This window comes from Kogia breviceps, chromosome 1, assembly GCF_026419965.1.
Source record: "Kogia breviceps isolate mKogBre1 chromosome 1, mKogBre1 haplotype 1, whole genome shotgun sequence".
Lineage (NCBI taxonomy): Eukaryota > Metazoa > Chordata > Mammalia > Artiodactyla > Physeteridae > Kogia > Kogia breviceps.
In genome coordinates this window covers 157,816,417-157,843,406 of record NC_081310.1, presented here as the reverse complement: position 1 = coordinate 157,843,406, position 26,990 = coordinate 157,816,417, and the positions used below count along the sequence as shown (strand labels likewise).

Genomic DNA, 26,990 nt, shown 5'->3' with positions numbered 1-26,990 from the left:
TTGAGTAGAGAGAGAGAAAAACTTGGCTGGGGGGGCAGGGAGCAGACAAAGCCGGACAGTGTAAGGCCATAGGGAGGAGTGTTTCAAGAGGGAAGGAGTGATCAACTGCTTTATCAACTGCTGTGGACAGGTCACGCAGAACAAGAACCCGGAGTGTCCTTTGGGTCTAGCAATATGGAGCCTACCGGTGACCTTGACAGATTCCCTGGCTCAGTGAATGACTCAAAAGATGCATGAAGAGGAGACAACCACAGAAGTGGGTTGAGGAGTCAGGGAAAGCTTCTGGAGGGAGGTAGCCTTTCAGCAGAGCCTTGAAGGCTGAGTCCTGAGAGACCCAACTGCTGCCTGCACAAAGCCGAACTGAGCTTAACAAGATCTCCTGGGGGCAGCAGAAAGCACCATCACCTGGCCTCCCGGGCTGGGGGAGCATTATCTCCACCACCCTAGAAGGAAAGGATTAGGGTTCTCAGCAGGGAGGCTGAGAAGGCCTAAGATCTGTACCCTGTCCCTGGGAAGTGAGGATTCCAAACCCATGGTCTCAGAGCAAAGGACTCTTAGACGCCATCTGGAGCTGCCAACTCATGACACATCTGGAAAATCTGAGACCTAGAGAGGACCAGGGGCTTGTCCAAGGTCACCAGCACACCAGTGGTGGAGACCAGGTGACCTCCAAGGATTTGCTGTGGCCCCACCCTAGTGGGTAAAGACTGAATTCTTTAGCCTGGAATTCAAGGTCTTTCATGATCAAGCAAGAACCCATCCTCCAACTTCATCTCCCACCTGTCTGCCCTCATACCCTGTGATCAGCCCCCGAACGTTTAGCAAATAGATAGCTTCCTACAGTCCTTGCAGCAACCTTTTGGAGTAGGTGTTACTATTATCATTTTACAGATGAGGAAACAGAGGCTCAGAGAAGTCTGACCTGTCCAAGATTCCACAGCCAGTACAGCACACAGTTGAGCCAGGATATCATCTCGTGATCATCTCCAAGGTCATCTTTCCCCCCATGTCTTGCTGCATTCACCACAAAGAGCCTCTCCCTGAGAAGAGTGCGTGAACTCCCTGGCCCTGAGCTACCTTGGAGTCAGGTCACGTCCTAGGACTCCAAATCACTTACTCAAGTCACTCAAATGTCCACTGAATGGGACTGAAACAACTGGTGTCACTGAATGACCCAGACTCCAGCGCCTGTGCCACAGTCTAAGCCCCATGAAGCCCCCAGAGTCACACCACCCAGAGCCTAAAGTCCAGCCACCCACAGCAGGAGAAGGACACCTACAGAATCCGTACAGAATCCTCTTCCTGCAACCCCACCCGAGACCTCCCAGCCAAACACCCGCCCCTCACCTGGAGACCACCAGTGGTAGGATCAGCATCTTCAACATCCTCATCAAGAGCTCTCCCGGAAACTGGAAGTAACTAATTTCCTGAAAACACAGCAGGAACTGGGGTTATAGCAGGTAGCACAGACTTCACAGTTGCTTTACAATCTTCAAAGCACCGTTTCATCCGTATTCTCCTGTCTAGCCCATGGACAGCAGAGTCCATGAAGAAAACACTGGCTTTGGAGCCAAGCAGACGTGGATTCTAACCTTGGACCCCTAGAAGTAGCTGTGGCCTTAAGCAAGTTCCTTGGCCTCTCTGAGTTTTTCTCATTTGTAACATGAGGGTAATAACCACTTCACAGGGCCACTGGGAGGCTTAAATGAGAAGATGCACATAAAGCACTTGGCAGAGGGTCTGGATGAGAGTAAATGGTCAGTAATCACAGTGGATAATAGCTCTCCCCCACCTCTGCACCATTCACCTGCCTAGCCTTGCTACAAATCGGTCTCATGTAACAGATGATAAGTGGCGAGAGGGCAGAGCTGCGTACTGTTCCCACATTCATTCAGCCCATACTTTGGCAGGCATCGTACTGGGCACCCAAGAGTGAATTAGGCACAGTTCCTGCACTGGAGGAATTGTCAGTCTACTTTATGAAAAGACTGACTCATAAACAGCATTTTTGAGTCAGTTTCCCTTCCGTACTGGGTTCCCTCGGCTCACACTTTCGCAAATTCTTACCCCACCCTTGAAGCAGGGCTCACATTTAAAACGCTGAAAGAGAGAGAATCGGATTGGTTGGTGAGACACCACTCTCAATATTAAAGAGCCCTTACTGGGCAGAGTTCCTGCGTTGGACTTCCTCATAGGCTGCTGCTTCCAGCCTATCTGACGGCCCTTGGATTAGTGCGCCAAGTCCTTGCCCAGTCAGCTGATGCCAGAGTAACCGGTCACATGACTGGAACCTAGCAGCAGAAGAGGAAGGTACCCCAACGCCCAGTTAAGTTTGAATTTCGGATAAACAACAAATATTGGTTCTTTATTTATACCAAAAATTATTTGTTTATCCGAAATTCAAATTTAACTGGATGTGCTCTTTTAAAATTTTTACATTTAACTTAGTTCAATTTTGCTATTTCTGGCAATGCTAGCTTGAGTCCACTTTCCTCAGAGGGGAAGCTTCTGGGTGAGGCCAGTACGTGGACTTTCAAACACCATCTGACTTAAATTTTTGTACTTGTAACTTTTTTTTTTTTTTAACACAAAGCCAAACATAACCCTTGGTTACTGGCCTGATGCTTTGAAAAGTTGCAAATTATAGAATGTCGGTGCTGAGAAGGGGTTTTACAGATCTCCTAGTTCAGCTGACAACTCATTTTATAGATGAGGGAGCTGAGCCAGGAGAGGGAGGTGATTTGCCTACAGAGTGAGTTAGTGACAGTGCAGGACTGGAAAACAGGCCTCCTAGTCCCCTTCTACTACCATTTCCAACACGCCAGAAAAATCAAATTTTAAATATTTACCCATCGTGGCTAGGTCTTTTGAATTAATTTTAATCCATGTGTATATTCTTTAATTTAGAGAGCACTATAATGATAAAAAGGCAGCCGTTCCTCACCCATCTCTATCCTTAACCCCAACTTCCCAGGAGTGACCATCCCCAACTCCTCTAGCTGTTTTTCCTTTAGCATTGTTATTTGTAAATAATATGGTTATAATGCTATTTCCAGGTGTATCTTTTTGACATCTATTAACTTCCCTGCCATGACAGATGAGGACTTAGTTCCTACTCCTTTTTTCCTCCTACCATTTCACCATTATATCAATTTTTGCTTAAACTAATTGTCAAGGTTTAAAATATTTTGATCACAAAATATTGCTCACTGTTGAGCCAACCATGCCTCCTTTCTGTACAACCTTCCGTTTTCCCCTGAAGTTAGGAATTGACTGATTTTTCATTTACCTTGTTTTCTGTGAGCCACTCGTTAATTTCTTCCAAGTGCTTTAACGTTGCTTTTTAAATGTCTAACAATAGTATTTTCTATATACTCAAACGCATAGGTCCGTTTCTAGGCCCCTGGGACCTCAGTGCAAGAGCTCTCCATCCTCTTGTTCCAGGTTGGACAGATTGCTCTCTAGGCCCAGTGGTTGTCATGGGTCTCTTCTTCGCTGTCATTCTGGGACTTTTTCCCATGTCAGAACCCTTCTTTCCTGGATCCCTTGCCTTCTTGGCTTACTTCTTTGTTTTGCTGGAATATCTCCTTCGGTAGCTTCCTAGTAAGCATGAATGGGAGAGAAACTTCCGAGTCTTACATAGTAAAAATGTTTTTATTCTAGCTTTAACTCTGATGATAGATTGGCTATATATAAGACTCTTAGTTTAAAGAATTTCCCCTCCAAATTTCAAAGGTGTTTCCGTTTTATCTTCTAGATTCCAGCGTTGCTTAAGATGTTGGGGGCCATTCTTACTTCCTATTCTTTACATTAGACCCAGTTTATTCCCTCAGAACCATTTAAGGATCACCTATTTATCTCCAGTTTTCCTGTACTTTTCATGATGACGTACCATGGTATGAGATTTTCTCCTCTCTTTTTAAAAAATTCATAGTGCTGTGCATACCTTTTACTTCAGAGAAATGTTCTTGTTTTCTCTGTGAAATTTTTCTCTCCATTTTTTTCTGTTAGCGCTCTTTAAAACTCTTATTAGTAAGTTGAATGTTAGACATTCTAATTTTCTTATATTTTTCTATTTTTAGCTCATTTTGTTTTACTTTCTGGGAGATTTCTGCAGCTTTATCCCAGCTATTGATATTTTTATCTTGGCTCATCTATTTTTAATTTCCCAAAGTTCTTTCTTGTTCTCGAATCCTTTCTTCCTTTTGCACCCTGTTCTATTTTATGGTCACTGTACCTTCTCTCATATCTTCAAAGAACTTGAGGAAAGGTTTTAAAAGTTTTCTTCTACTCCCTGCATTACCTTTGCTTCATTAGAGACCTACTGTTCTGTTTGTTTGGTCTCTGTCTCCCATATTAGCAGCTTTGACTTGGGCTTCTGCTTGTGTATAAGTGTGACACACTAAACTTCTGTGTGCATGAGTGGAACTTGTCAACTGATGGCTCCTCAAGGAAGGCTAACAGGTGAAGATGTAGCTTTTTCACTGGGGGGAGGGTGGGATGGGGAGGATTCCCCTTCACAGCAGAATTTGGAGATCTTTCCTCTGAGGCTTCAGTGAGAGAAGTCCCTTCCTGCCTCTGGCTGTGTGTGGGGTGGGAGGTGGGGGGATGGGGCTGTGCCTAAGCCCAGCTGACAGCAGTCTTATGGGGACCCCACGCTCAAGATGCAGATGTCCACTAATTCACCTGAAGCATGTGCCTCACCACCTCCCCTCCCCCAACATTTACAGGTGGGCCTAACATCCCTAAGTCAAGCTTCTCTGGTTCCTTGGGACAGGCAGGGGGATAGAGATAGTGGATGAGGGGTCCCCTGATTACATGAACTGTAAGGGATCTAGGGGTCGAACTGCTCCAGTTACAACATTCTAACCAATGTCCCTGATGTCAGCTGCATGCTTAACCCTTGCCTCCTGCAGTGCCTTGCACTTTCAGGCCCAGAGCCCTTCTGGAGTTCTCCAAGACAAACTCAGGTGGTATCTGCTGTCATTCTGCTTCTACAGACACAAGATTTCAGCTTTCTGTGCTCTGCTAAATGAGATCATTCAACTCTATCCACTTCCCATCCAGGAATTATTGTAATTCCTTGACTTCTTTTCTCAGTTGTCTCGTTTGTATTGTCTTTGTTCTTGGGAGTTTATATTTTTAAACAATTCCATTACTACATTTTTAGTGGTATCTCAAGAAGGAAAGAAAAATAGGTGCAATTATGAATTTATCACGCTTTAACTGGAACTCTCAAAATGATCTATATTTTTAAATGAGATACTCATTTCCAAAGATAAATCTTGTGATTTTGTAAGTTCTTTTCACAAATAGGACATTCTACCATTTTGCATATTGTTTATGATTTTTGCCTTGTTGCATAAGCTTACAAAATAAGAAGGGTTTGGTTTCTGAGTCACAGGCAGAGATCAAATAAACAACTCCTGGATTTCAAAATAAGATGCTGAGAAAGCCAATTCCTGCCAAATAATTGTTCTAAGACTCCACATCCTTCCTTCAATTTATCTGGCAGGTTAATCCAGACCAGAACACGTTAGCACTTCCAAACAGATGGGGAAGGCAGCTTTGGCAAAGGAGGCGCCAGATGAGTTTGGCTTTTAAGAATAGGCATTCCAATTTGTTTTCACAAAATAATCTTCCTGCAAGAAATATATTTTAGTTGCTGAGGAAAATTAAAGAAAGTGGCTTGCAAATTGTTTGTGGCATTGCCAATTTAATTCAGGCATTAGTTGAGGGTTCTCTCCTTGACACTGAGCTAGGCTCACCTTTTCGTTCAAGAAAGCCCATGTGACAGTCAGCAAGTCAAAGGCTGATGGGAGAAATAGACTCTGAACAAACAGCTCTGAAGCAAGACCTCCAGCAGCTGGGTTCCAGTGGAGGGATGAGCACGGGGTGAGTGTGGGAGGAGAGTGGGCAGATGAGGGCAGGTCTGGAAGAATTTTCATAAGATACGGGATCTATGAGGCAGTTCTTGACGTAGGTAGGACTTGGACATGTGGGTAAGGGAGGGAGGAGTAAAATAACACTCACTAAGCACCTGCTGTATCCAGGCACTGACGAATCCTTGTTTACTCCTCACAGCAATTCTAGCAGACATATAGTCCCACCCTCCTCCATTTTACAGATAACGAAACTGAGCCCCAGAAAGCAGACAGGAGTTGGCCTAGGGCCACACAGCCATTCACCAGTAGAGTCCAAGTTCAGGGTTCCTCTGACTCCAGAGTCTATGCTTCTCCCTAAATAACTGACAGCAGCTTAACAGTGTAACTATAATAATACCGTGCTCGATTCCCAGAGAGGCGTGTTTTCCTTTTAATGGAAGATGAAATCTGATACCTTGAGCCCCACTTGTAGAGAACATATTAGATATCACTGAACTGCAGGAAGAGGAATATTCTGAAATAAGGAATCTTCCAGGAGCCCACAGACAAAAACTCTCCTTGACCAAACTTTAGACCGGCCATTCTGAGCCCTCTTTTCAACTAAGCCTCATCCTTTCTTTGTCCTGCTTCACCCACTTGTAGCAAAAACCCTGCTAAGTCAATTTAGCGAGAATCCCCCCAACTCCGCCTTCAACAAAGATCTTGTTAGTGGGTTTAGCAAGACTCCCCTTCCCCTATCCTTGATGTCTCCTCTTAGTGCTTGTCTAGTCACTGACCTCCTCACTATGCTCATTGGCTGTATATCCCCAGCTGCAGTTGCTGTATTTGGGTTGCTCCTGATCACTGCCCCCTGTCGCCATAGTCTTAACACCTATCACAGTGGTCCTGAATAAAGTCCTCCTTACCGTTTAACAGTGTTAGAAAAGTTTTGCCTTCGACAGCATGAGTGTCCCTCCATCTCCCGCAGGAGATGAGCGCTGAGTGAGAAGAGGGCCCTTCCCCAGGCAAGGCATCGTCACCCTTGCAGGCCAGAACCCTGGGGGCCTGCATTGCCTCCCCGTCCCCCCAAACCCCACATCCAATCAGCCCCCGCAGCCTGAAGCTACCTCTTAGGGAAACAGTTCTCAGATCTGCCCTGTTCATCTCCATTGTCACGTCTCACCCCTCACCTGGCCCCCTGCCAGTCCCGCCACTACCCCACCCTCCACTCAGCACCAGAGGGATGTCTCCAAGCTCAGGTATGACCATATCACTGCTCAAAGCTTCTCATGGTTGCCCCAAGCCCGTGCTCGGTGGTGGGATCTAGAGGCCTGATAGCCCCTGTGCTCTAGCCCCTGCCTCACAGCGTACGTTCCAGCTGCTGTGAACAGCTTGCTCCACTTGCCACCCCCCAAGCCCCCCGCAAACCTTTCATGCTCCTTTGCCTTGCTTCTGCTGTTACCTCTGCCTAGAATGCCCATTCCAGCTCTCTGCCCATGAGCTGCTTTAGGAGGTATTCTCTGATGCCTGCTTTGCATGCTTATAGGATCCCATTCTTCCCTCCCCTACAGCTCTTAAGGATGCCTCAACGAGGCATCCTTACCTCTCTTTCACCTGGAGATGCTGGTGTGAAGCCACTTCCTCTCTCACTCTAGTCCTGCAATGCGTTTATCACACCCACTTTACAGAGGAGAAAACTGGGACCCAGAGAGGCAGTGACCCACTGTCATGTCATCAGGGAACCACGGAGTGGGAATGTGACTCCCAGGTTCCTCAGACCCACCCAGCCCTCCGAGATGGGGACCCGTGATGCCCCGCATGGCTGACCTGTGGTGAGAGGTGCCGGGTCCTCAGGAAGAAGCCGAGGAGGCAGCCCACGGTGACAGAGAGCACAGACAGGATGAGCAGTCCATTCCGCCTGCACACATCCCGCCCTCGTGCCAGGATGGCACCCAGCACCATGGTGAGCCCAGCCTGCTGGCCCGGGGCACAGCAGCATTCCATGCACGGGAGGCCAGCCCGGGCACAGGGTCCTGGCTGGGGGCTCTGGCTCCTCAGCCAGCAGGTGGTCAGGGTTGCTAAGCGCTGGTTGCCAGCCCCACGGCCATGGCCCGCGTGGTTGCCCCAGAGGGAGGCCACAATCCTATTACCAGCTGCATCATTAGGAGCCGGGAGCAGATTAGAGCCTGGGAAATTAGAGCAGGCCACGTGGTTGGGGGGTCAGACCTCAAAGCCAAGTGCTCCTTTTAGAAAGGGGAGGGGACGGGGGACTGGTGGGAGGAAGAAGAGAAACATTTGTTTGGTTGGTTTGATTTTTACCTCCACTTCATTCCAGAAAGCCTTGAAGGCAAGGCAATACCTGGCAATAATAAATAACAATACACTAGCAATAATAAATAATTAGCAATGCTAGCAATCGTCAGCATTAAGCATTTATCGTACACCACATGCTGTTCTAGACACACATTACTTGTATTAGCACATTTAATCCTAACACTAAACCCAAGAAGTAAGTACTATAAGTATCATTTTACAGATGAGGAAATTGAGGCAAAGAGAGGTCGGGAAACGAGCAGGTTGTGTGGGAGTCCTGTTCCAGTTGCGTTACCTGTGTGAACCATTGGGAATCATCCCAGCAACCCCAGGGTTCCAACCTTCCCAGGAGCCAGAGTCCCTTGGCCAAGGGACTCTGGCCAGAGCTAGCAAGTAGCAGAGTGGAAATCAGACCTACGTTGTTTGGTTCCCACCATTTGTACAGGTGGATGGGTTCAAAGGTGCTTTCCAATATTGTGGGGAATGTAGGATTTGAGTCCAGTGGACCCGAGTTCAAACTTGGGCTGTGTTACCCGTTGTGAGGTATGTCCTTCAGGGCTGCTTTAAGCCTAAAGCTGGGAACCCTGTAGGTTCTCAGGGCTTATTATTTTTAGAGACGACAGTGCCCAAGGGACCTACGTTCAAGTCCCAGCTCTGCCACTTACTAGCTGTGTGATCCTGGACCAGCCATTTAAGAGCACACTGCCTCAGTTTCCCCAACCAAGCAGACATCATAATAGCATCTACTTTGTTAGGGCTGGTGCAACATTCCATCCAGAGAACATTTGTGAAAGCAGGAATGAACTGCGACATGCCAAGCAGGGAAATGGCTGTTAGGGTCACCATCTATATTCAGCGTCTTTAGATAAAGGTGTTTTTTTGTTTGTTTGTTTTTTTTGGGGGGGTGTTCATTTGTTTTGTTTTGTTTTGTTTTTTGCTATTTCTTGTGGCCTGGCCTGACCTTTAAAGCCAGAGGGAATTATCTCTCGTCTATTTCACCAGGAGTCTGTAATCTCATTAGGGGCAGTCAGATGACAGCAGGCAGGTCTGTCTGCGGGTCTGTGGTGGGTGGTGTGTGCACAAGGCTGCCTCCCCTGACAAAGGGGACAGGGCCAAGGAAGTGCCGGTGGTCTTGGTGGAGGGGACTGCAGTGCAGGCCCTGAAGCCATGGGCAGAGCCCCGGACTGGGAGGGGACCCTCAGATTCTGGTCTCAACCAGCTCTGTGACCTTGCCCTCTCTGGACCTCAGTCTTGCCCTCCTTAGAATGAGAGAAATAGCCTAGGTGCTTTCTAAGGATCCCTTGATTCAACGAGTCAACCTTCCAAATCCCCTGCTCTTTGCCAGTAGCTTTGTGGGTGTGGGGATGGATATAGGCTCTGAGAGTGATTTTTTTCCCCTCCAACTCTGACTCTTAAAAGCAAGAATCTACCGATGCACCTTCAACTCCAACAAATGCCTCATTTTCCGGTTGACCAGGTGGATTAGCTGCTGTCTAAAAGAGAAAAACATTGTGAGTAGATATTTGGATTTGCGTTTCGATCAATGTTCAGGCTTGGCCTTTAGCCGTGAAGTAGGTGAGTTTGGCTTTTGCATTTCAATTCCAAGACTCTGGATCCCATGGTGCCTTCACAACTGTCCCTGCCTGCCTCATGTCCCTCACACTCTGACACGACCACCTCCCAGGCTCCAGGCCTTTCCTTCTGTTGCTCCCACTGTCTTCAACAGGGGAAGTTACAATTCATTCAAGCAAATGTTCTTATAGCACCTTCTCATGTCATCCCTCCTGGGTACTGGGGAGATAGCAAGACTATTGAGGTGCTCTAGGAAAGGACTAATTCACACTAAAGTGTAAGTGACTGATAACAGCATACTAAGGATATTTGCAAATCAAATAGAAAGCTCCTGGATAAGAACCCTGTAATAACTCCCCATTGCCCACAGAATCAATTGTCTTGCAATGTTACTAGATGTGCAAAATTTTTTCCATAATTAAAAACAAATCAGGAAAAGTTGAATGAAACAAAGTTAAGCCCATTCTTTACTCCAGGAAGCTCAAAATCAGACTGCTCAAGTTCATATCTTAGCTCTAACACTTACCAGCTGTGTGACCTTTACCCCCCTATAAAATTTCTTAACCTCTCTATAAAATAGGAAGAATACAACAGGACCTAGTTCATAGGGTTGTGAGGTGGGTCAAATTTGGTGATGCCTGCCTGGTGCCTTGCAGACACTCACAGGTAGTTACTATTCGTTTTAGCAAAACCTTTACAAAACTCACATATGTCGGAGGAAGTCTCCACGTGGGGGACACAGAAACCCAGACCTCTTCTGGAGCTGAGAGTTCCATGGGTCTAGTGTTTGGGGAATACACATTGGAACACTGCTGCCTCCAGGATGAAGTCCCTGGTTCTGAGGTCCTCAGGAGCTTTGCTCACCTCTCCAGCACACCACCTGCTGCTGCTCAGCATCATACCTTGAGTTCCTATAATACCCTGCATCCTCTCTCAGGCCTCCACACCTATGCGCATGCTATTTCCTCTGCCTGGAAGGTCTTTGTCTCTAAAGTCACAGGTCAAATGTCCCATCTTCCCTGAAACCTTGCTGACCTCCCCAGATACACACCCCCTCCCTCCCCTCCCACTAACTCAGGCCGTTCCTCAGTCACCACCAGGGATTAACCCCAGTCCCCCCCAACCCCACCCTTTTGTTTTTTGGCCACACCACGCGGCTTGTGGGATCTCGGTTCCCCGACCGGGGATTGAACCTGGGCCACAGCAGTGAAAGCCCGGAATCCTAACCGTTAGGCCACCAGGAAACTTCCCCCAGTTCCCTTTTAAGTGGCTCTGACAAGGAAGTAAAAATCTGTGAGAATAATATTGTCTCTGTTATCGTGGTATTTGGAAACATCTTGATGAGTCATCCTCAAAGTTAGAGGGGAGTCTGGGAGCCCCAAGGGGCAAGGAGTTGCCCTCCAGAGCAGCTGAAACGAATGGGCAGCAGGTAGCCCGGGAGATGCTTCTTGGGAGATTTGAGCTGCACTGATTAAGATGTTATGGGCAGAGAAGATGAACAGTGTTGTCAAAAAAGAGCCCCAAATCACAAGAGCTGCCTCACTCTGCAGGAGTGAGTTTGCAGTCGGGCTGTTTCTCACCACGGCAACCCTGTGCAGGATGTGCCGCGGTAGACAGCTGCAGGGTCAGTTTATTTGCTAATTATTAATGATTCTCCAGGGCCAGCAGAGGGGCCAACTCAGCCCAGGAAGGTGGGTCGAGGAAGGCTTCTTGGAGGAGGGGTCATTTAGTCAGAGACCCGAACGAGCCAGGAGTTAACCTGGGGGTGGGGGGCAGGCGCTGGTCGATGGGGAGGCAAGAGGAGAGCTTGTTCCAAAGAGGGGCCCGGGCTGGAGATGCAAGAGCTGCTTCTGGGAACCCTCAACCCAGTGGGCTGGAGCGGCCAGCAGGCCTGGGGCCTCACTCCTTCCACCATGTATCAAAGTGAGTTTAGGTTGAACTCTCTGAGCTCCCAGCTGGGTTTATGGTGTTGACAGCTCTGGGTTTGTTGGCTGTTTTTCAGAGACATACCAGAGGCGCCTTCATCTCCTCCCTGACACGTCTCGCAGCTCATTGTAGGCTGGGCCCTTCTCGGAAGGTTTTCTGTGGACAACTAACCCAGCTGGGTGTGGATTCCTGTGAGCGTTAGTCACCGAGGGGCTGTCCGACCTCAGCTGAGGCTGGTCCCTTCCTGTGTTTGCCTTAGAGGATGGGATAAAGTGACATGCCTGTGACAGTCGCCTTCCTTCTTCCATTTCCAGCCCCCTGCCTAGATTCTTCATCTATAGAAATGGCCTCGAGCACCACGAACCCACTCAGTTGCTCTTTGTTGAGCACCTATTATGTGTCAGGCTCTGCCAGAGCCTCGCACCAGAGGGAGCCAGTGAGCGATTCAGCCCCTCCGTAGGCACTGCTGAATGCAGTCAAGTGTTGAGGTAAGGGCAAGGGCACAATTTCTGGATCTGTTCAGTCCAATACAGTAGCACTACTTAAAATGAAATTAATGAAAACTAAAGTTTAAAATTCAGTTCTCTGAGATGAGATGTCCCAGCTCAAGCGATAAGGCAGAAAAAAGGGGCAAATTCCTCCTTCCTCTGTCCTTTTGTTCTATCCCAGCCCTCAACAGATTGGAGGAGGCCCACCCTCACTGGGGAAGGCCATCTACTTTCCTCTGTCTGCTGATCCAAATACTAATTTCAGCCAGAAGCACTCTCACAGACACACTCAGAAATAATGCTTAACCAGATATCTGGGTATCTGCTGATCCAGTCAAGTTGACACATAAAATTAACTATTGCAGTCCTTGAAAAGAGTTTCTGGTCATCTGGTGTATGTGGACTTTGACAAGGACAGCTGGTGCCAAACCAATATTGTCATCACTTGAGCCATTGAATCAAATAAATGGACTGCTAGCCACACCTACATAAATTTGGGACTCGTTCAAGCACGCACACTTAAACGTGCTTCAGTAGAGTTTTCTTCACGGAAAACAACACTCATCAATTTGTAATGCGATTAAAATGTTACGATAACAAGGAGAATATATGTCCTGACATAAAAAAATAAAAAATAACAAACAATAACAGTAAGAGAAAAAAAAAGAACTTAGAGGTGGTGATAGCAGAGCATTAAACCAAGCATGGGGGCCCTTCTGATGCCCATGAAACCAGTCCTGTTTACAAGACTGGCTGGTGAGGCTTTCAAGAAGCCAAGGGCAAGAGTAGAACTGAGCTGCAGAGACCTTCTGAACTAGGTGCTCAATTGTTACAGAATTCTCTCTCTCACCCGCTCTCCTTTCTGCCTGTCTGATCCATTCATTCATTCTTCCTTCAACACAGGTTTACTGACACCTGGTGTAGGATGGTGATTAAGGGCACAGACTCTGGAACCGCATGACTGGTGTTTGAATACCGGTTCCTAGACCAATGATCTGTGTGACTTTAGGCAAGTTACCCTGTGTCTCAGTTTTCCCATATGGAATATGGTGATAATATTATTCTATCTTATAGGGTTGTTATGTGGATTAAATGAATTACATGTGTGAAACACTTAGGACAGTTGTCTGATCATAATAAGCACTATATATATGTTCCTATTATTATCATTATTACTATGTTCCAGGCATATTCTAGGGATACGGCAATGAACAGAAATAGTCAACAATCTCTGCTCTCATAGGGCTTATGTTTTGGTGGTGATATTTGTGCTACATTATTCTTTCTCTAATGGAGAAAATGGAGCATTTCCACTACTGTTCTGGTCCAGGTGGAGGAAACATCGCTACCAGAGCTCCCTTTCACTCCAAGTCCAAAATTCCCAGGGAAGGTTCTGATTGACCCAGCTTGGACCAATCATCTGTGGTTAGTAGGGGCAGGGGGCAGGGTCACATTGTTTAAAATTGCTACTTTCATGGAAACCTTGTAGATGTATGTATGTGGTAGCAATTAGAAAAGTGGACTGAATAGACATAGCAAAGTAGTACATTATCCTAGTCATTCAGCTCTTGGCTTTCTTTTCTTTCTTGTATAAAATGCCTAACATCTTATCCCTCATAAGGCTGCTCCAGAACTTAGGATCAGCTGCTCAACTTTCGTCATTGCTCTGACTTCTCTGACGCCTACCTCTCCCCTTTATGGCAGCAGACACCTGGGGCCCCACCCACGGCGGGCTCAGAACAGACTGCAGGCTACCATCTCGTCCAGGTGATTTCTTACTCCTCAGCCCACTGCTTCTCGCTTGTTTGGGCCCACAAGGCCACCAACCTAGTGAAACAGCATTCAACACCTAGGCTCAAAGACCACAGGGAGCTCTAGACATTCTGGAACATTCTCTGAGGCCCAAAGAGAGAAAGGAACCTGGGCAAGGTCACTGGAAACTAGGTGTCAGGTCAGGAACAGAATTGGGGTCTTCCTTTCCCTACTCTTCTGTCTTCCCTTAACCTGGAAACACTCCTCAGAGAATCGTTCTGCTGTTGGCTGTTAATTTTGCAGTGTCTGTCTCCTTTATGGTCTAGACTTTGCTTCCACCTCCTACCTTGCATGGCAGTAACTGTATGGACCCTCTTCTGGGACAAGCCCCCTCCCCTCCCCCTGCCCACTGATTTCTGTACAACCTGTGTCCAGGCTCTTGCTACCGCTGCCTCTGGCGGTCAGATGCTCTTTTCCTTTGGGAAGGTGCTGAGGTCAGTGGTTGCTGAATGGGAGAGGCAGGGCGGGGGACACAGGACAGCTGTCTACAGAGCCACAGTGGTCAGTGACTGGGGAAAGACTTGGGGAGTTGGGACCACAGATGTTAGGGAATCAGATTAAGAAATTGAACAGGGAATGGATTCAGCCTTAGTTTCTGATGAAAGCTGCGGTGAGAGTAGGCCAATGCACAGAGGCTCAGGACAAAGGGTGAACAAGTCAGGGGAAGGGCAAAGATTTAGGTTCCTGTTCCAGTATTGAGGAATGCTTCCGGGGAAGTCATTTGACCTCCCAGAGCCTTAGCTTTCTCAACTCAAAGATGACTCCTTGCTTCATGAGGCTGCAATGGGGCTGTGAGACAGGTAAACACAGTGGTGGGGAAGAGGGCTTTGGTGTCAGACAGACCTGAATGTAAACCCAGCCCCACCATTAACTAGCCTTGTGACTTTTTAGGCATGTTGCCTCACTGCTCTGAATCTGTATTTCCTCATCTATGAAATGAGGATATTAATTATATATAACTCATAAGGCTTGGGGAAGTTTCAATAGAATCTTACGTGAATAATAATTAATATAGAGCTTGGCACATACTAACTGCTCAGTAAATGGTGTAAATGGTTGCAAGGTATAGAGACCCCAATGAAGAAAACTTACACTGAAAAGAGCAATTTATTCAAAAGCTCTTGAACCTTCCCTCCTTCGCACCAGATCCCCATTTCATGATTGCTCAGCATTTTAGAACCTGACAACCATATATATCTAAGAATGGAATAGGCTACCTCTGAAGGTAGTAAATTCCTTGTTCCCAGAGGAAAACAAAAAAGCGCTAGGAGATGTCTTGGAGGGCACATGGCAGAAGGGATTCAAGCAACTAATGGGATAGGGGTGAGGGGAGGAGGGCACTGGGCTACAGCCCTCAGCGATCTTTTCTAGACCCTCTCCCTCTCAGAGTCCACCCCCACCCCAGAGGTAGAGGTGGGTGGTGACCACTGAAAACTCTTATTTGGGCAACACTAGGGAAAATCCTGCTGAGAACTGGCCACCAGGAAAGTCCACTATAAACAGGTCTCTCCACATCATCACACATACCTGTGTTTGGATTTCCCCTTCATAGAGCCGGGGGCTGGTCCTACGAGAGGAAATGGCTCAGGTGGCTGGCCAGTGGACTCCTTCAGTCACAGCGTGGCCAAAGAGGGGTCTGCAGTGATCATAGAGAATCTCCAGGCCAGAGATGAGACTTCATGGGAGCAGCGATGAGGAGTTCAGGGAAGCAGTTCACAAACCTGCCCTCCTGGGCCTTCTCAGACAGCCAGACCAGATACTAGAGCTGGGCACAACTGCAGACTGGTCATCTGATCAAGTGATTCTCCTCTCTGGGAGGAAGGGGTGCGGCACAGTCCCTTGAGGGGCATGGCGCAACTTCTGAAGGAGGTTTGGCTTTCAAAAGCATGCCCAATACCACAATTTCATTTTGGAAAATAAACACAAATCCCCTTTTCTTTTACTCCATGAGCCACAGAATAAAGCTCAACAAAAACTTCTTGGCTGGTGGTACTGTTTCTACCTAATCCCATTGGCCAAGAAAATTCCCAAAATGCTAGGGGAGAGAGAATGTTCCCCTGGAAGGTCCACAACATAATCTCTGGGGAGTATGAAACTTTTCTGTTCTTCCAAAGAGAGTATGTGTTCAAAAGACTACAAAAGGGCAGAAGTGAGCTGGTTCTGAGTTGTAATTAAATCTTATCTTTTCTCATTAAGTCCAGGACTCTTTAATGCATTGATTGATTGAATGATTGTGATGTGGCACTTGAGGAAGACAATATGGGCAATGGTGTTTAGAATTTTTAGCTGTTAGCTTGAGTCAAGAGGTCAAGGTCAGGGGTTGGCTCCTGTTGGGGTCAGTAAGGCTGGCTCAGCTCCTTGGCCCCAAACTCTTATGAAGGGGCAAGTTCGCTCTAGCAGAAGGCTGTTGTGCTTCCCTAGGCCCCAAGCTCTGATCAGTAAAATCTAAGGATGCCATAATTAAGAACGTAAGTCTTAACCATCTCATGTGCTGAATATTTAAAAGAGGAATTTTATTTTTTGTCTCCCTTCTCTTCCCAAAGTAACCAAGTCTCCCAAACTTTGTGTTTTATCGTTCTACTGCTTTTCCTTATAGATTTGAATGTATTAGTTTTGCCTATTTTTGAACTTATGTAAATTGATGCCATTGAATTTTTTCTCCACTTTACATCATGCTCTAGAGATTCAGTGTCATCGAGTGTAGCTATAATTTCTTTTTTCTATGTTATGTAATATTCCATGGTATGAATGGAATATACATATATATATATATTTTTTTTTTTGGGGGGGTGCTGTGCTGAGCGGCTTGTGGGACCTTAGTTCCCCGACCAGGGACTAAACCCAGGCCATGCAGTGAGGTTGCCGAGTCCTAACCACTGGACCACCAGGGAATTCCCTGGATATTATATATTTATCATATACTGTAGATAGACATTTGTGTTTTTTCCAGTTTTTGACTATCATGAATAATGCCACTATAAACATTAACTGCAACTGCACTTGTGCAAAACTCTCTCTAGGTTATATACATTGCAATGAAATTGCTAGGTCATAGGTTATGTAGATGTTCAACTTTACTAGGTAATGCCACCTCTTTTCCAGATTACTTTTACCAATTGATAGATTCATCCACAATCTATGAAAGTTCCCTTGCTCCACATGCACACCAACATTTGGTACTGATTAATTTTTAACTCTTGCCAATCTGGTAGGTGTGAAATAGTATTATATTGTGGTGTCTATTTGTAACCCTGGTTACTGAAATTAAATATATTTTCGTGTGTTTTTAAGCCATCTGTGTTTGCTTTTCAGTAAAATTCCTGTTCTTTTGCCCATTTTTAATTGGGTTGTTTATCTTCTTTTATTGATTTATCTTCTTTATATAATCTTTTTTACCTTCTTTATATAATCGGGATATTAACTCTTTATCATTTATATGCACTTCCCTGTTTATGGCTTATCTATGATATCTTTAGATAAACAGAATTTATAACTATTAATGTAATTGAATGTATCAGTCTTTTTCTTTATGATTTGTCTGTGTCTTATTTTAAAAACCTCCCCTCCTCTGGGCTTCCCTGGTGGCGCAGTGGTTGAGAGTCCGCCTGCCGATGCAGGGCACACGGGTTCGTGCCCCGGTTCGGGAAGATGCCACATGACGCGGAGCGGCTGGGCCCGTGAGCCATGGCCGCTGAGCCTGCGCGTCCGGAGCCTGTGTTCGGCAACGGGAGAGGCCACAACAGTGAGAGGCCCGCGTTCTGCAAAAAAAAAAAAAATCTCCCCTCCTCTATTAAATTACTCTTTTATGTAAATTTTTAAGAATTGTGTACTTTTACTTTTCTCATATGGGCCTAACCAACCTGGTTAAAGACTATTTTAAGAGTCTACTATCATGTTTTCCTTAAGGTTAACTAATTGTCCCAGTACCACATGTTGAAAAATCTATCCTTTCACCTTGAACTAAAATGTTTGCTCTGCAGTAAAATTAAGTTTTGTGTGTGTTTGGATCTATAATGCCACTCTGTCTTAATTACTGTAAGTTTATGATAATTCTTTATACTTTGCCAGGCACATATCTTTTTCTTCCTTTTTAGGAATGTAATAGTTTTCAATAAAGGCACAAAAAATTTAGGAAACAACTTGTCAAATTCCAGAAAAAAATTGTGATTTTTATTGTAATGGCATGGAAATTATTTTTATCAATCTGATAAATTTGATATCTTTATGATATTGAATCTTCCAATTCATGAACATGATATATCTTTCCACTTATTTAGATTTTGTTTCAATAGTTTTATCATTTTTCTCCATGTGTTGAACATCCTTTTTTAGATTTGTTACTACATACTTTACTTTTGCTGATGAAATTGTGAATAGTATCCTGTTTTATTGCATTTTCTGTTTGTTTCTGGTATATAGAAATACAACTGATTTTTGTTCCTGGATTTTGTATCCTGTTGACTACCAAATTCTCTTATACTTTGAGGTATTCTATGTAGACAAGCATATTATCGGCAAATAATGATAGCTTTGCTTCTTCCATTTCAATCCTTCCACATTTTATATTTCCCCCCCCTTACTGCCATGGTTAAGACCTCCAGTACAAAGTTGAATGAAAATCATGATTTGGGGCATCCATGTCTTGTTCCTGATCTTAAAGAGAAATGCTTCCAACATTTCATCAGTAAGTATTGCTATTGTTATAGTTTTTTGGTAGACGCTCTTTATCAGATTAAGGAAGTACTCTCTTATTCCTAACTTGCTAAAAGAGTTTTTGTTTTTTGGTTTTTTTATAAGTATGTTTCTGAACTTCCCAGAATAATGTTTTCCTACTTATCTTTTTGTTATTTTTTAAAAAAGCTTTATTTAGGTATAATTTACATATCATATGATTCACTCATTTTAAGCATGGAATTCAATGTTCTTTAGTAAATTTACTGAGTGTGCAATCATCACCACAACCCCGTTTTAGAACATTTCCATCATCCCCAAAAGACCCCCTCATGCCCATTTTTAGTCAATCCTCAATCCCCAGGCAAACACCAATCTGCTTTCCATATCCATAGATTTGACTTTTCTAGATATATTATATAAATGGAACCATAAAATATGTGGTCTTTTTTTAATTTGACTTTTTCGCGGGCCTCTCACTGTTGTGGCCTCTCCCGTTGCAGAGCACAGGCTCCGGACGCGCAGGCTCAGCGGCCATGGCTCACGGGCCCAGCCTCTCCGCGGCATGTGGCATCTTCCCGAACCGGGGCATGAACCCGTGTCCCCTGCATCAGCAGGCGGACTCTCAACCACTGCGCCACCAGGGAAGCCCTATTTGACTTTTTTCACTGAGCATAATACTTTTGAAGTTCATCCATTATTGTAGCAGGTATCAGTGATTCATTCCTCTTATTGGTAAAAAGTATTATATTGTATGGATATAGCACATTTTGTTTTTCCCACTCATCAGTTAATGGACATTTGTTTCCACTTTTTGGCTTTTATGAATAATGTTTCTATGAACTTTCCTGTACAAGTGTTTCTGTGGACACATGTTTTTGTTTATCTTGAGTGCATATCTATGAGTCAAATTACTAAGTTGTTAAACGTAAATTTATGTTTAACTTTTTAAGAGATTGCCAAGCTATTTTCCAAAGTGAATACACTCTCCTACATTCCTGTCAGCAATCTACGAGGATTCCAATTTCTTCCCATCCCTTCCCACAGTTATTATTGTCTGTCTTTTTAATTATAGGCATCCTAGTGGGTATGAATTGGCATCTCCTTGTGGTTTTAATTTGCATTTTCCTAATGACGTTAAGCATCTTTTTGGTTTTTTTTTTTCGGCACGCGGACCTCTCACTGTTGTGGCCTCTCCCGTTGCGGAGCACAGGCTCCAGACGCGCAGGCTCAGCGGCCATGGCTCACGGGCCCAGCCGCTCCGCGGCATGTGGGATCTTCCTGGACCGGGGCACGAACCCGTGTCCCCTGCATCGGCAGGCAGACTCTCAACCACTGCGCCACCAGGGAAGCCCAAAGCATCTTTTAATGTGCTTATTAGCTATTAATATATCTTCTTTGGTGAAATGTCTATTCAAATCTTTTGTCTATTTAAAAATTGGGTTGTTTTCTTCTTCTTGAGTTGTGAACGTTCTCTGTATTCTGAATACAAGACCTCTATCAGAATTATGACTTACAAATATTTTCTCCCAGTCTGTGGCTTACCTTTTCATTTTCTTAGTAGTGTCTTTTAAAATACAGTATTTTTAAAAAATAGCTTTTTATTATGTATTTCACTCTTTTTCTTTTTCTTTTTTTTTTTTTTTTGGTGGTGCTGTGTGGCTTGCGGCATCTTAGTTCCTCCACCGGGGATTGAACCCGGGCCCTCGGCAGTGAAAGTGCAGAGTCCCAACCACTGGACTGCCAGGGAATTCCCCCCAATTTAAAAAAATTAAATCGAATTTATCAATTTTTTCTTTTATGGATCATGACTTTACTGTTACATCCAAGAACTCTTTGCCTAATTGAAAGTCAAGAAAATTTTCTCCCATATTTTTTTCTAAAAGTTTTATAGTTTTAGCTCTTAAATTTTGGTTTATGGTCATTTTGAATTAATTTTTATGTAAGGTGTGAGTTAAAGATATAAATAATCTTTCTGCATGTGAATATACAATTCTTCCAGCACTGTTGGTTGAAAAAACTTGTTTTTGGTTTCTAATAACCCTATTGTGGACAGAGAATGAGGATCTATGAGAATAATCCTTTGAGATTTGTAGAGATTTGCTTTATGACCCAGTGAATGTTTGCTTTTTATAAATGTTCAGCTTGTGCCTATAAAGAATGTGTATTCTGTAAATGATGGGTGCAAGTTATATGTATATCCATTAAATCAACCTTGAGAATACATTAGTTCAAATCTTCTATATCTGTACTAAATTTTTGTGTCTGTTTGATCCATCAATTACTGATGGGTGTTAAAATCTACCAACATGATAGCAGATTTGTCTTTTTCTTCTTGTCCTTTTGATTTGAAATGTATATATATATATATTTTGAATTTAATTTTATTTTTTTATACAGCAGGTTCTTATTAGTCATCCATTTTATACACATCAGTGTATACATGTCAATCCCAATCGCCCAATTTATCCCACCAGCACCACCCACTCCCTGCTGCTTTCCCCCCTTGGTATCCATATGTTTGTTCTCTACATCTGTGTCTCAATTTCTGTCCTGCAAACCGATCCATCTGTACCATTTTTCTAGGTTCCAAATATATATGCGCTAATATACGATATTTATTTTGCTCTTTCTGACTTACTTCACTCTGTATGACAGTCTCTAGATCCATCCACGTCTCTACAAATGATCCAGTTTCATTCCATTTTATGGCTGAATAATATTCCATTGTATATATGTACCACAACTTCTTTTTTTTTTTTTTTTTTTTTTTTTTTGCGGTACGTGGGACTCTCACTGTTGTGGCCTCTCCCGTTGCGGAGCACAGGCTCCGGACGCACAGGCTCAGTGGCCATGGCTCACGGGCCCAGCCTCTCCACGGCACATGGGAATCTTCCCAGACCAGGGCACAAACCCGCGTCCCCTGCATCGGCAGGCGGACTCTCAACCACTGCGCCACCAGGGAAGCCCTACCACAACTTCTTTATCCATTCATCTGTTGATGGGCATTTAGGTTGCTTCCATGACCTAGCTATTGTAAATAGTGCTGCAAAGAACAATGGAGTGCATGTGTCTTTTTGAATTATGGTTTTCTCTGGATATATGCCCAGTAGTGGGATTGCTGAGTCATATGGTAATTCTATTTTTAGTTTTTTAAGGAACCTCCATACTGTTCTCCATAGTGGCTAGGTCAATTTACATTCCCACCAACAGTGCAAGAGGGTTCCCTTTTCTCCACACCCTCTCCAGCATTTGTTGCTTGTAGATTTTCTGATGATGCCCATTCTAACTGGTGTGAAGTGATACCTCATTGCAGTTTTGATTTGCATTTCTCTAATAATTAGTGATGTTGAGCAGCTTTTCATGTGCTTCTTGGCCATCTGTATGTCGACTTAGAGAAATGTCTATTTAGGTCTTCCATCCATTTTTGGACTGAGTTGTTTCTTTCTTTAATATTGAGCTGCATGAGCTGTTTATATATTTTGGAGATTAATCCGTTGTCTGCTGATTCGTTTGCAAATATTTTCTCCCATTTTGAGGGTTGTCTTTTTGTCTTGTTTATGGTTTCCTTAGCTGTGCAAAAGATTTTAGGTTTCATTAGGTCCCATTTGTTCATTTTTATTTCCATTACTCTAGGAGGTGGATCAAAAAAGATCTTGCTGTGACTTACGTCAAAGAGTGTTCTTCCTATGTTTCCCTCTAAGAGTTTTATAGTGTCCAGTCTTACATTTAGGTCTCTAATCCATCTTGAGTTTATTTTTGGGTATGGTGTTAGGGAGTGTTCTAATTTCATTCTTTTACATGTAGCTATCCAGTTTTCCCAGCACCACTTATTGAAGAGACTGACTTTTCTCCATTGTATATCCTTGCCTCCTTTGTCATAGATTAGTTGACCATAGGTGCATGGGTTTATCTCTGGGCTTTCTATCTTGTTCCATTGATCTATGTTTCTGTTTTTGTGCCAGTACCATATTGTCTTGATTACTGTAGCTTTGTAGTATACTCTGAAGTCAGGGAGTCTGATTCCTCCAGCTCCATTTTTTTTCCTCAAGACTGCTTTGGCTATTTGGGGTCTTTAGCGTCTCCATGCAAATTTTAAGATTTTTTGTTCTAGTTCTGTAAAAAATGCCATTGATAATTTGATAGGGATTGCATTGAATCTGTAGATTGCTTTGGGCAGTATAGTCATTTTCACAATTTTGATACTTCCAATCCAAGAACATGGTATATCTCTCCATCTGTTGGTATCATCTTTAATTTCTTTCATCAGTGTCTTACAGTTTTCTGCATACAGGTCTTTTGTCTCCCTAGGTTGGTTTATTCCTAGGTATTTTATTCTTTTTGTTACAATGGTAAGTGGGAGTGTTTCCTTAATTTCTCTTTTGGATTTTTCATCATTAGTGTATAGGAATGCAAGAGATTTCTGTGCATTAATTTTGTATCCTGTAACTTTACCAAATTCATTGATTAGCTCTAGTAGTTTTCTGGTGGCATCTTTAGGATTCTCTATGTATAGTATCATGTCATCTGCAAACAGTGACAGTTTTACTTCTTCTTTTCCAGTTTGTATTCCTTTTGTTTCTTTTTCTTCTCTGCTTGCTGTGGGTAGAACTTCCAAAACTATGTTGAATAATAGTGGTGAGTGGACATCCTTGTCTCATTCCTGATCTTAGAGGATATGCTTTCAGTTTTTCACCATTAAGAATGATGTTTGCTGTAGGTTTGTCGTATATGGCCTTTATGTTGAGGTAGTTTCCCTCTCTGCCCACTTTCTGGAGAGTTTTTGTCATAAATGGGTGTTGAATTTTGTCAAAAGCTTTTTCTGCATCTATTGAGATGATCATATGGTTTTTATTTTTTAATTTGTTAATATGGTGTATCACATTGATTGATTTGTGTATACTGAAGAATCCTTGCATCCCTGGGATAAATCCCACTGGATCATTGTGTATGATCCTTTTAATGTGTTGTTGGATTCTGTTTGCTAGTATTTTGTTGAGGATTTTTGCATCTATATTCATCAGTGATATTGGTCTGTAATTTTCTTTTTTTGTAGTATCTTTGTCTGCTTTTGGTATCAGGGTGATGGTGGTCTCATAGAATGAGTTTTGGAGTGTTCCTTCCTCTGCAATTTTTTGGAGGAGTTTGAGAAGGATGGGTGTTAGCTCTTCTCTAAATGTTTGATAGAATTCACCTGTGAAACCATCTGGTCCTGGACTTTTGTTTGAGGGAAGATTTTTAATCACAGTTTCAATTTCATTACTTGTGATTGGTCTGTTCATATTTTCTATTTCTTCCTGGTTCAGTCTTGGGAGGTTATACCTTTCTAAGAATTTGTCTGTTTCTTCCAGGTTGTCCATTTTATTGGCATAGAGTTGCTGTTAGTAGTCTCTTAGGATGCTTTGTATTTCTGCGCTGTCATTGTAACTTCTCCTTTTCATTTCTAATTTTATTGATTTGAGTCCTCTCCCTCTTTTTCTTGATGAGTCTGGCTAATGGTTTATCAATTTTGTTTATCTTCTCAAAGAGCCAGCTTTTAGTTTTATTGATCTTTGCTATTGTTTTCTTTGTTTCTATTTCATTTATTTCTGCTCTGTTCTTTATGATTGCTTTCCTTCTGCTAACTTTGGGTTTTGTTTGTTCTTCTTTCTCTAGTTCCTTTTGGTGTAAGGTTAGATTGTTTATTTGAGATTTTTCTTGTTTCTTGAGGTAGGCTTCTATAGCTATAAACTTCCCTCTTATAACTGCTTTTGCTGAATCCCATAGATTTTGGATTGTCGTGTTTTCATTGTCATTTGTCTCTAGGTATTTTTTGACTTCTTCAGTGATCGCTTGGTTATTTAGTAACGTATTGTTTAGCCTCCATGTGTTTCTGTTTTTTATGTTTTTTTCCCCTGTAATTGATTTCTAATCTCATTATGTTGTGGTCAGAAAAGATGCTTGATATGATTTCAATTTTCTTAAATTTACTGAGGCTTGATCTGTGACCCAAGATGTGATCTGTCCTGGAGAATGTTCCATGTGCAGTTGAGAAGAAAGGGTAATCTGCTGTTTTTGGATGGACTGTCCTATAAATATCAATTAAATCTATCTGGTCTATGGTGTCATTTAAAGCTTCTGTTTCCTTAGTAATTTTCGGTTTGGATGATCTGTCCATTGGTGTAAGTGAGGTGTTAAAGTCCCCCACTATTATTTTGTCACTGTCAGTTTTCTCTTTTATAGCTGTTAGCAGTTGCCTTATGTATTGAGGTGCTCCTATGTTGGGTGCATATATATTTATAATTGTTATATCATCTTCTTGGATTGATCCATTGATCATCATGTAGTGTCCTTCCTTATCTCTTGTAACATTCTTTATTTTAAAGTCTATTTTATCTGATATGAGTATTGCTACTCCAGCTTTCTTTTGATTTCCATTTGCATGGAATATCTTTTCCCATCCCCTCACTTTCATTCTGTATGTGTCCCTAGGTCTGAAGTGGGTCTCTTGTAGACAGCATATATATGGGTCTTGTTTTTGTATCCATTCAGCAAGCCTGTGTCTTTTGGTTGGAGCATTTAATCCATTCACGTTTAAGGTAATTATCGATATGTATGTTCCTATGACCATTTTCTTAATTGTTTTGGGTTTGTTTTTGTAGGTCCTTTTCTTCTCTTGTGTTTCCCACTTAGAGAAGTTCCTTTAGCATTTCTTGTAGAGCTGCTTTGGTGGTGCTGAATTGTCTTAGCTTTTGCTTGTCTGTAAAGCTTTTGATTTCTCCATCAAATCTGAATGAGATCCTTGAAGGGTAGAGTAATCTTGGTTGTAGGTTTTTCCCTTTCATCACTTTAAATATATCTTGTCACTCCCTTCTGGCTTGTAGAGTTTGTGCTGAGAAATCAGCTGTTAACCTTATGGGAGTTCCCTTGTATGTTGTCGTTTTTCTCTTGCTGCTTTCAATAATTTTTCTTTGTCTTTAATTTTTGCCAGTTTGATTACTATGTGTCTCAGCATGTTTCTCCTTGGGTTTATCCTGTATGGGACTTTCTATGCTTCCTGGACTTGGGTGGCTATTTCCTTTCCCATGTTAAGGAAGTTTTCGACTATAATCTCTTCAAATATTTTCTCAGGTCCTTTCTCTCTCTCTTCTCCTTCTGGGACCTCTGTAATGGGAATGTTGGTGCGTTTAATGTTGTCCCAGAGGTCTCTTAGGCTGTCTTCATTTCTTTTCATTCTTTTTTCTTTATTCTGTTCTGCAGCAGTGAATTCCACCATTCTGTCTTCCAGGTCACTTATCTGTTCTTTTGCCTCAGTTATTCTCCTATTGATTCCTTCTAGTGTATTTTTCATTTCAATTATTGCATTGTTCATCTCTGTTTGTTTGTTCTTTAATTCTTTAGGGCTCTGTTAAACATTTCTTGAATATTCTCAATCTTTGCCTCCATTCTTTTTCCGAGGTCCTGTATCATCTTCAGTATCATTATTCTCAATTGTTTTTCTGGAATGTTGCCTATCTCCACTTCATTTAGTTGTTTTTCTGGGGTTTTATCTTGTTCCTTCATCTGGTACATAGCCTTCTGCCGTTTCATCTTGTCTATCTTTCTGTGAATGTGGTTTTTGTTCCACAGGCTGCAGGATTGTAGTTCTTCTTGCTTCTGCTGTCTACCCTCTGGTGGATGAGGCTACCTAAGAGGTTTGTGCAAGTTTCCTGATGGGAGGGACTGGCGGTGGATTGAGCTGGCTGTTGCTCTGGTGGGCAGGTTGGCCCTGTTGGTTGGTTGGCCTGAGGTGACCCAACACTGGAGCCTACCCAGGCTGTTTGGTGGGACTAATGGTGGACTCTTGGAGGGCTCACGCCAAGGAGCACTTCCCAGAACTTCTGCTGCCAGTGTCCTTGTTCTCATGGTGAGACAGGGCCACCCCCCACCTCTGCAGGAGACCCTCCAACACTAGCAGGTAGGTCTGGTTCAGTCTCTATGGGGTCACTGCTCCTTCCCCTGGGTTCCGATGCACACACTACTTTGTGTGTACTCTCCAAGAGTGGAGTCTCTGTTTCCCCCAGTCCTGTCGAAGTCCTGCAGTCAAATCCTGCTAGCCTTCAAAGTCTGATTCTCTAGGAATTCCTCCTCCCATTACCGGACCCCCAGGTTCCGAAGCCTGATGTAGGGCTCAGAACCTTCACTCCAGTAGGTGGACTTCTGTGGTATAAGTGTTCTCCAGTTTGTGGGTCACCCACCCAGCAGTTATAGGATTTGATTTTATTGTGATTGCGCCCCTCCTGCCATCTCAATGTGGCTTTTCCTTTGTCTTTGGATGTGGGGTATCTTTTTTGGTGAGTTCCAGTGTCTTCCTGTCAGTGATTGT

The 26,990-nt window shown here is 43.5% G+C and overlaps 1 protein-coding gene across 2 annotated transcripts in view; it reads right to left on the bottom strand.

The window, feature by feature from the left end:
- The window catches only part of SLC1A7 (solute carrier family 1 member 7), a 54,065-nt gene extending 38,306 nt beyond the window's left edge, over positions 1-15,759 (bottom strand). The window contains exons 1-2 of one of the 2 annotated variants that reach the window (XM_067007473.1): positions 15,503-15,759; positions 1,348-1,427 (exon numbers count right to left, since the gene is read on the bottom strand). In XM_067007473.1, the coding sequence (XP_066863574.1) occupies positions 1,348-1,391 (44 nt within the window). In that variant the 5' untranslated portion in view covers positions 1,392-1,427; positions 15,503-15,759. Of the gene's footprint in view, positions 1-1,347; positions 1,428-7,691; positions 7,827-15,502 lie in introns of those variants that run through there. The other variant, XM_059038196.2, reaches the window with a different exon arrangement.
- Between the last annotated feature and the right edge of the window lie 11,231 nt (positions 15,760-26,990).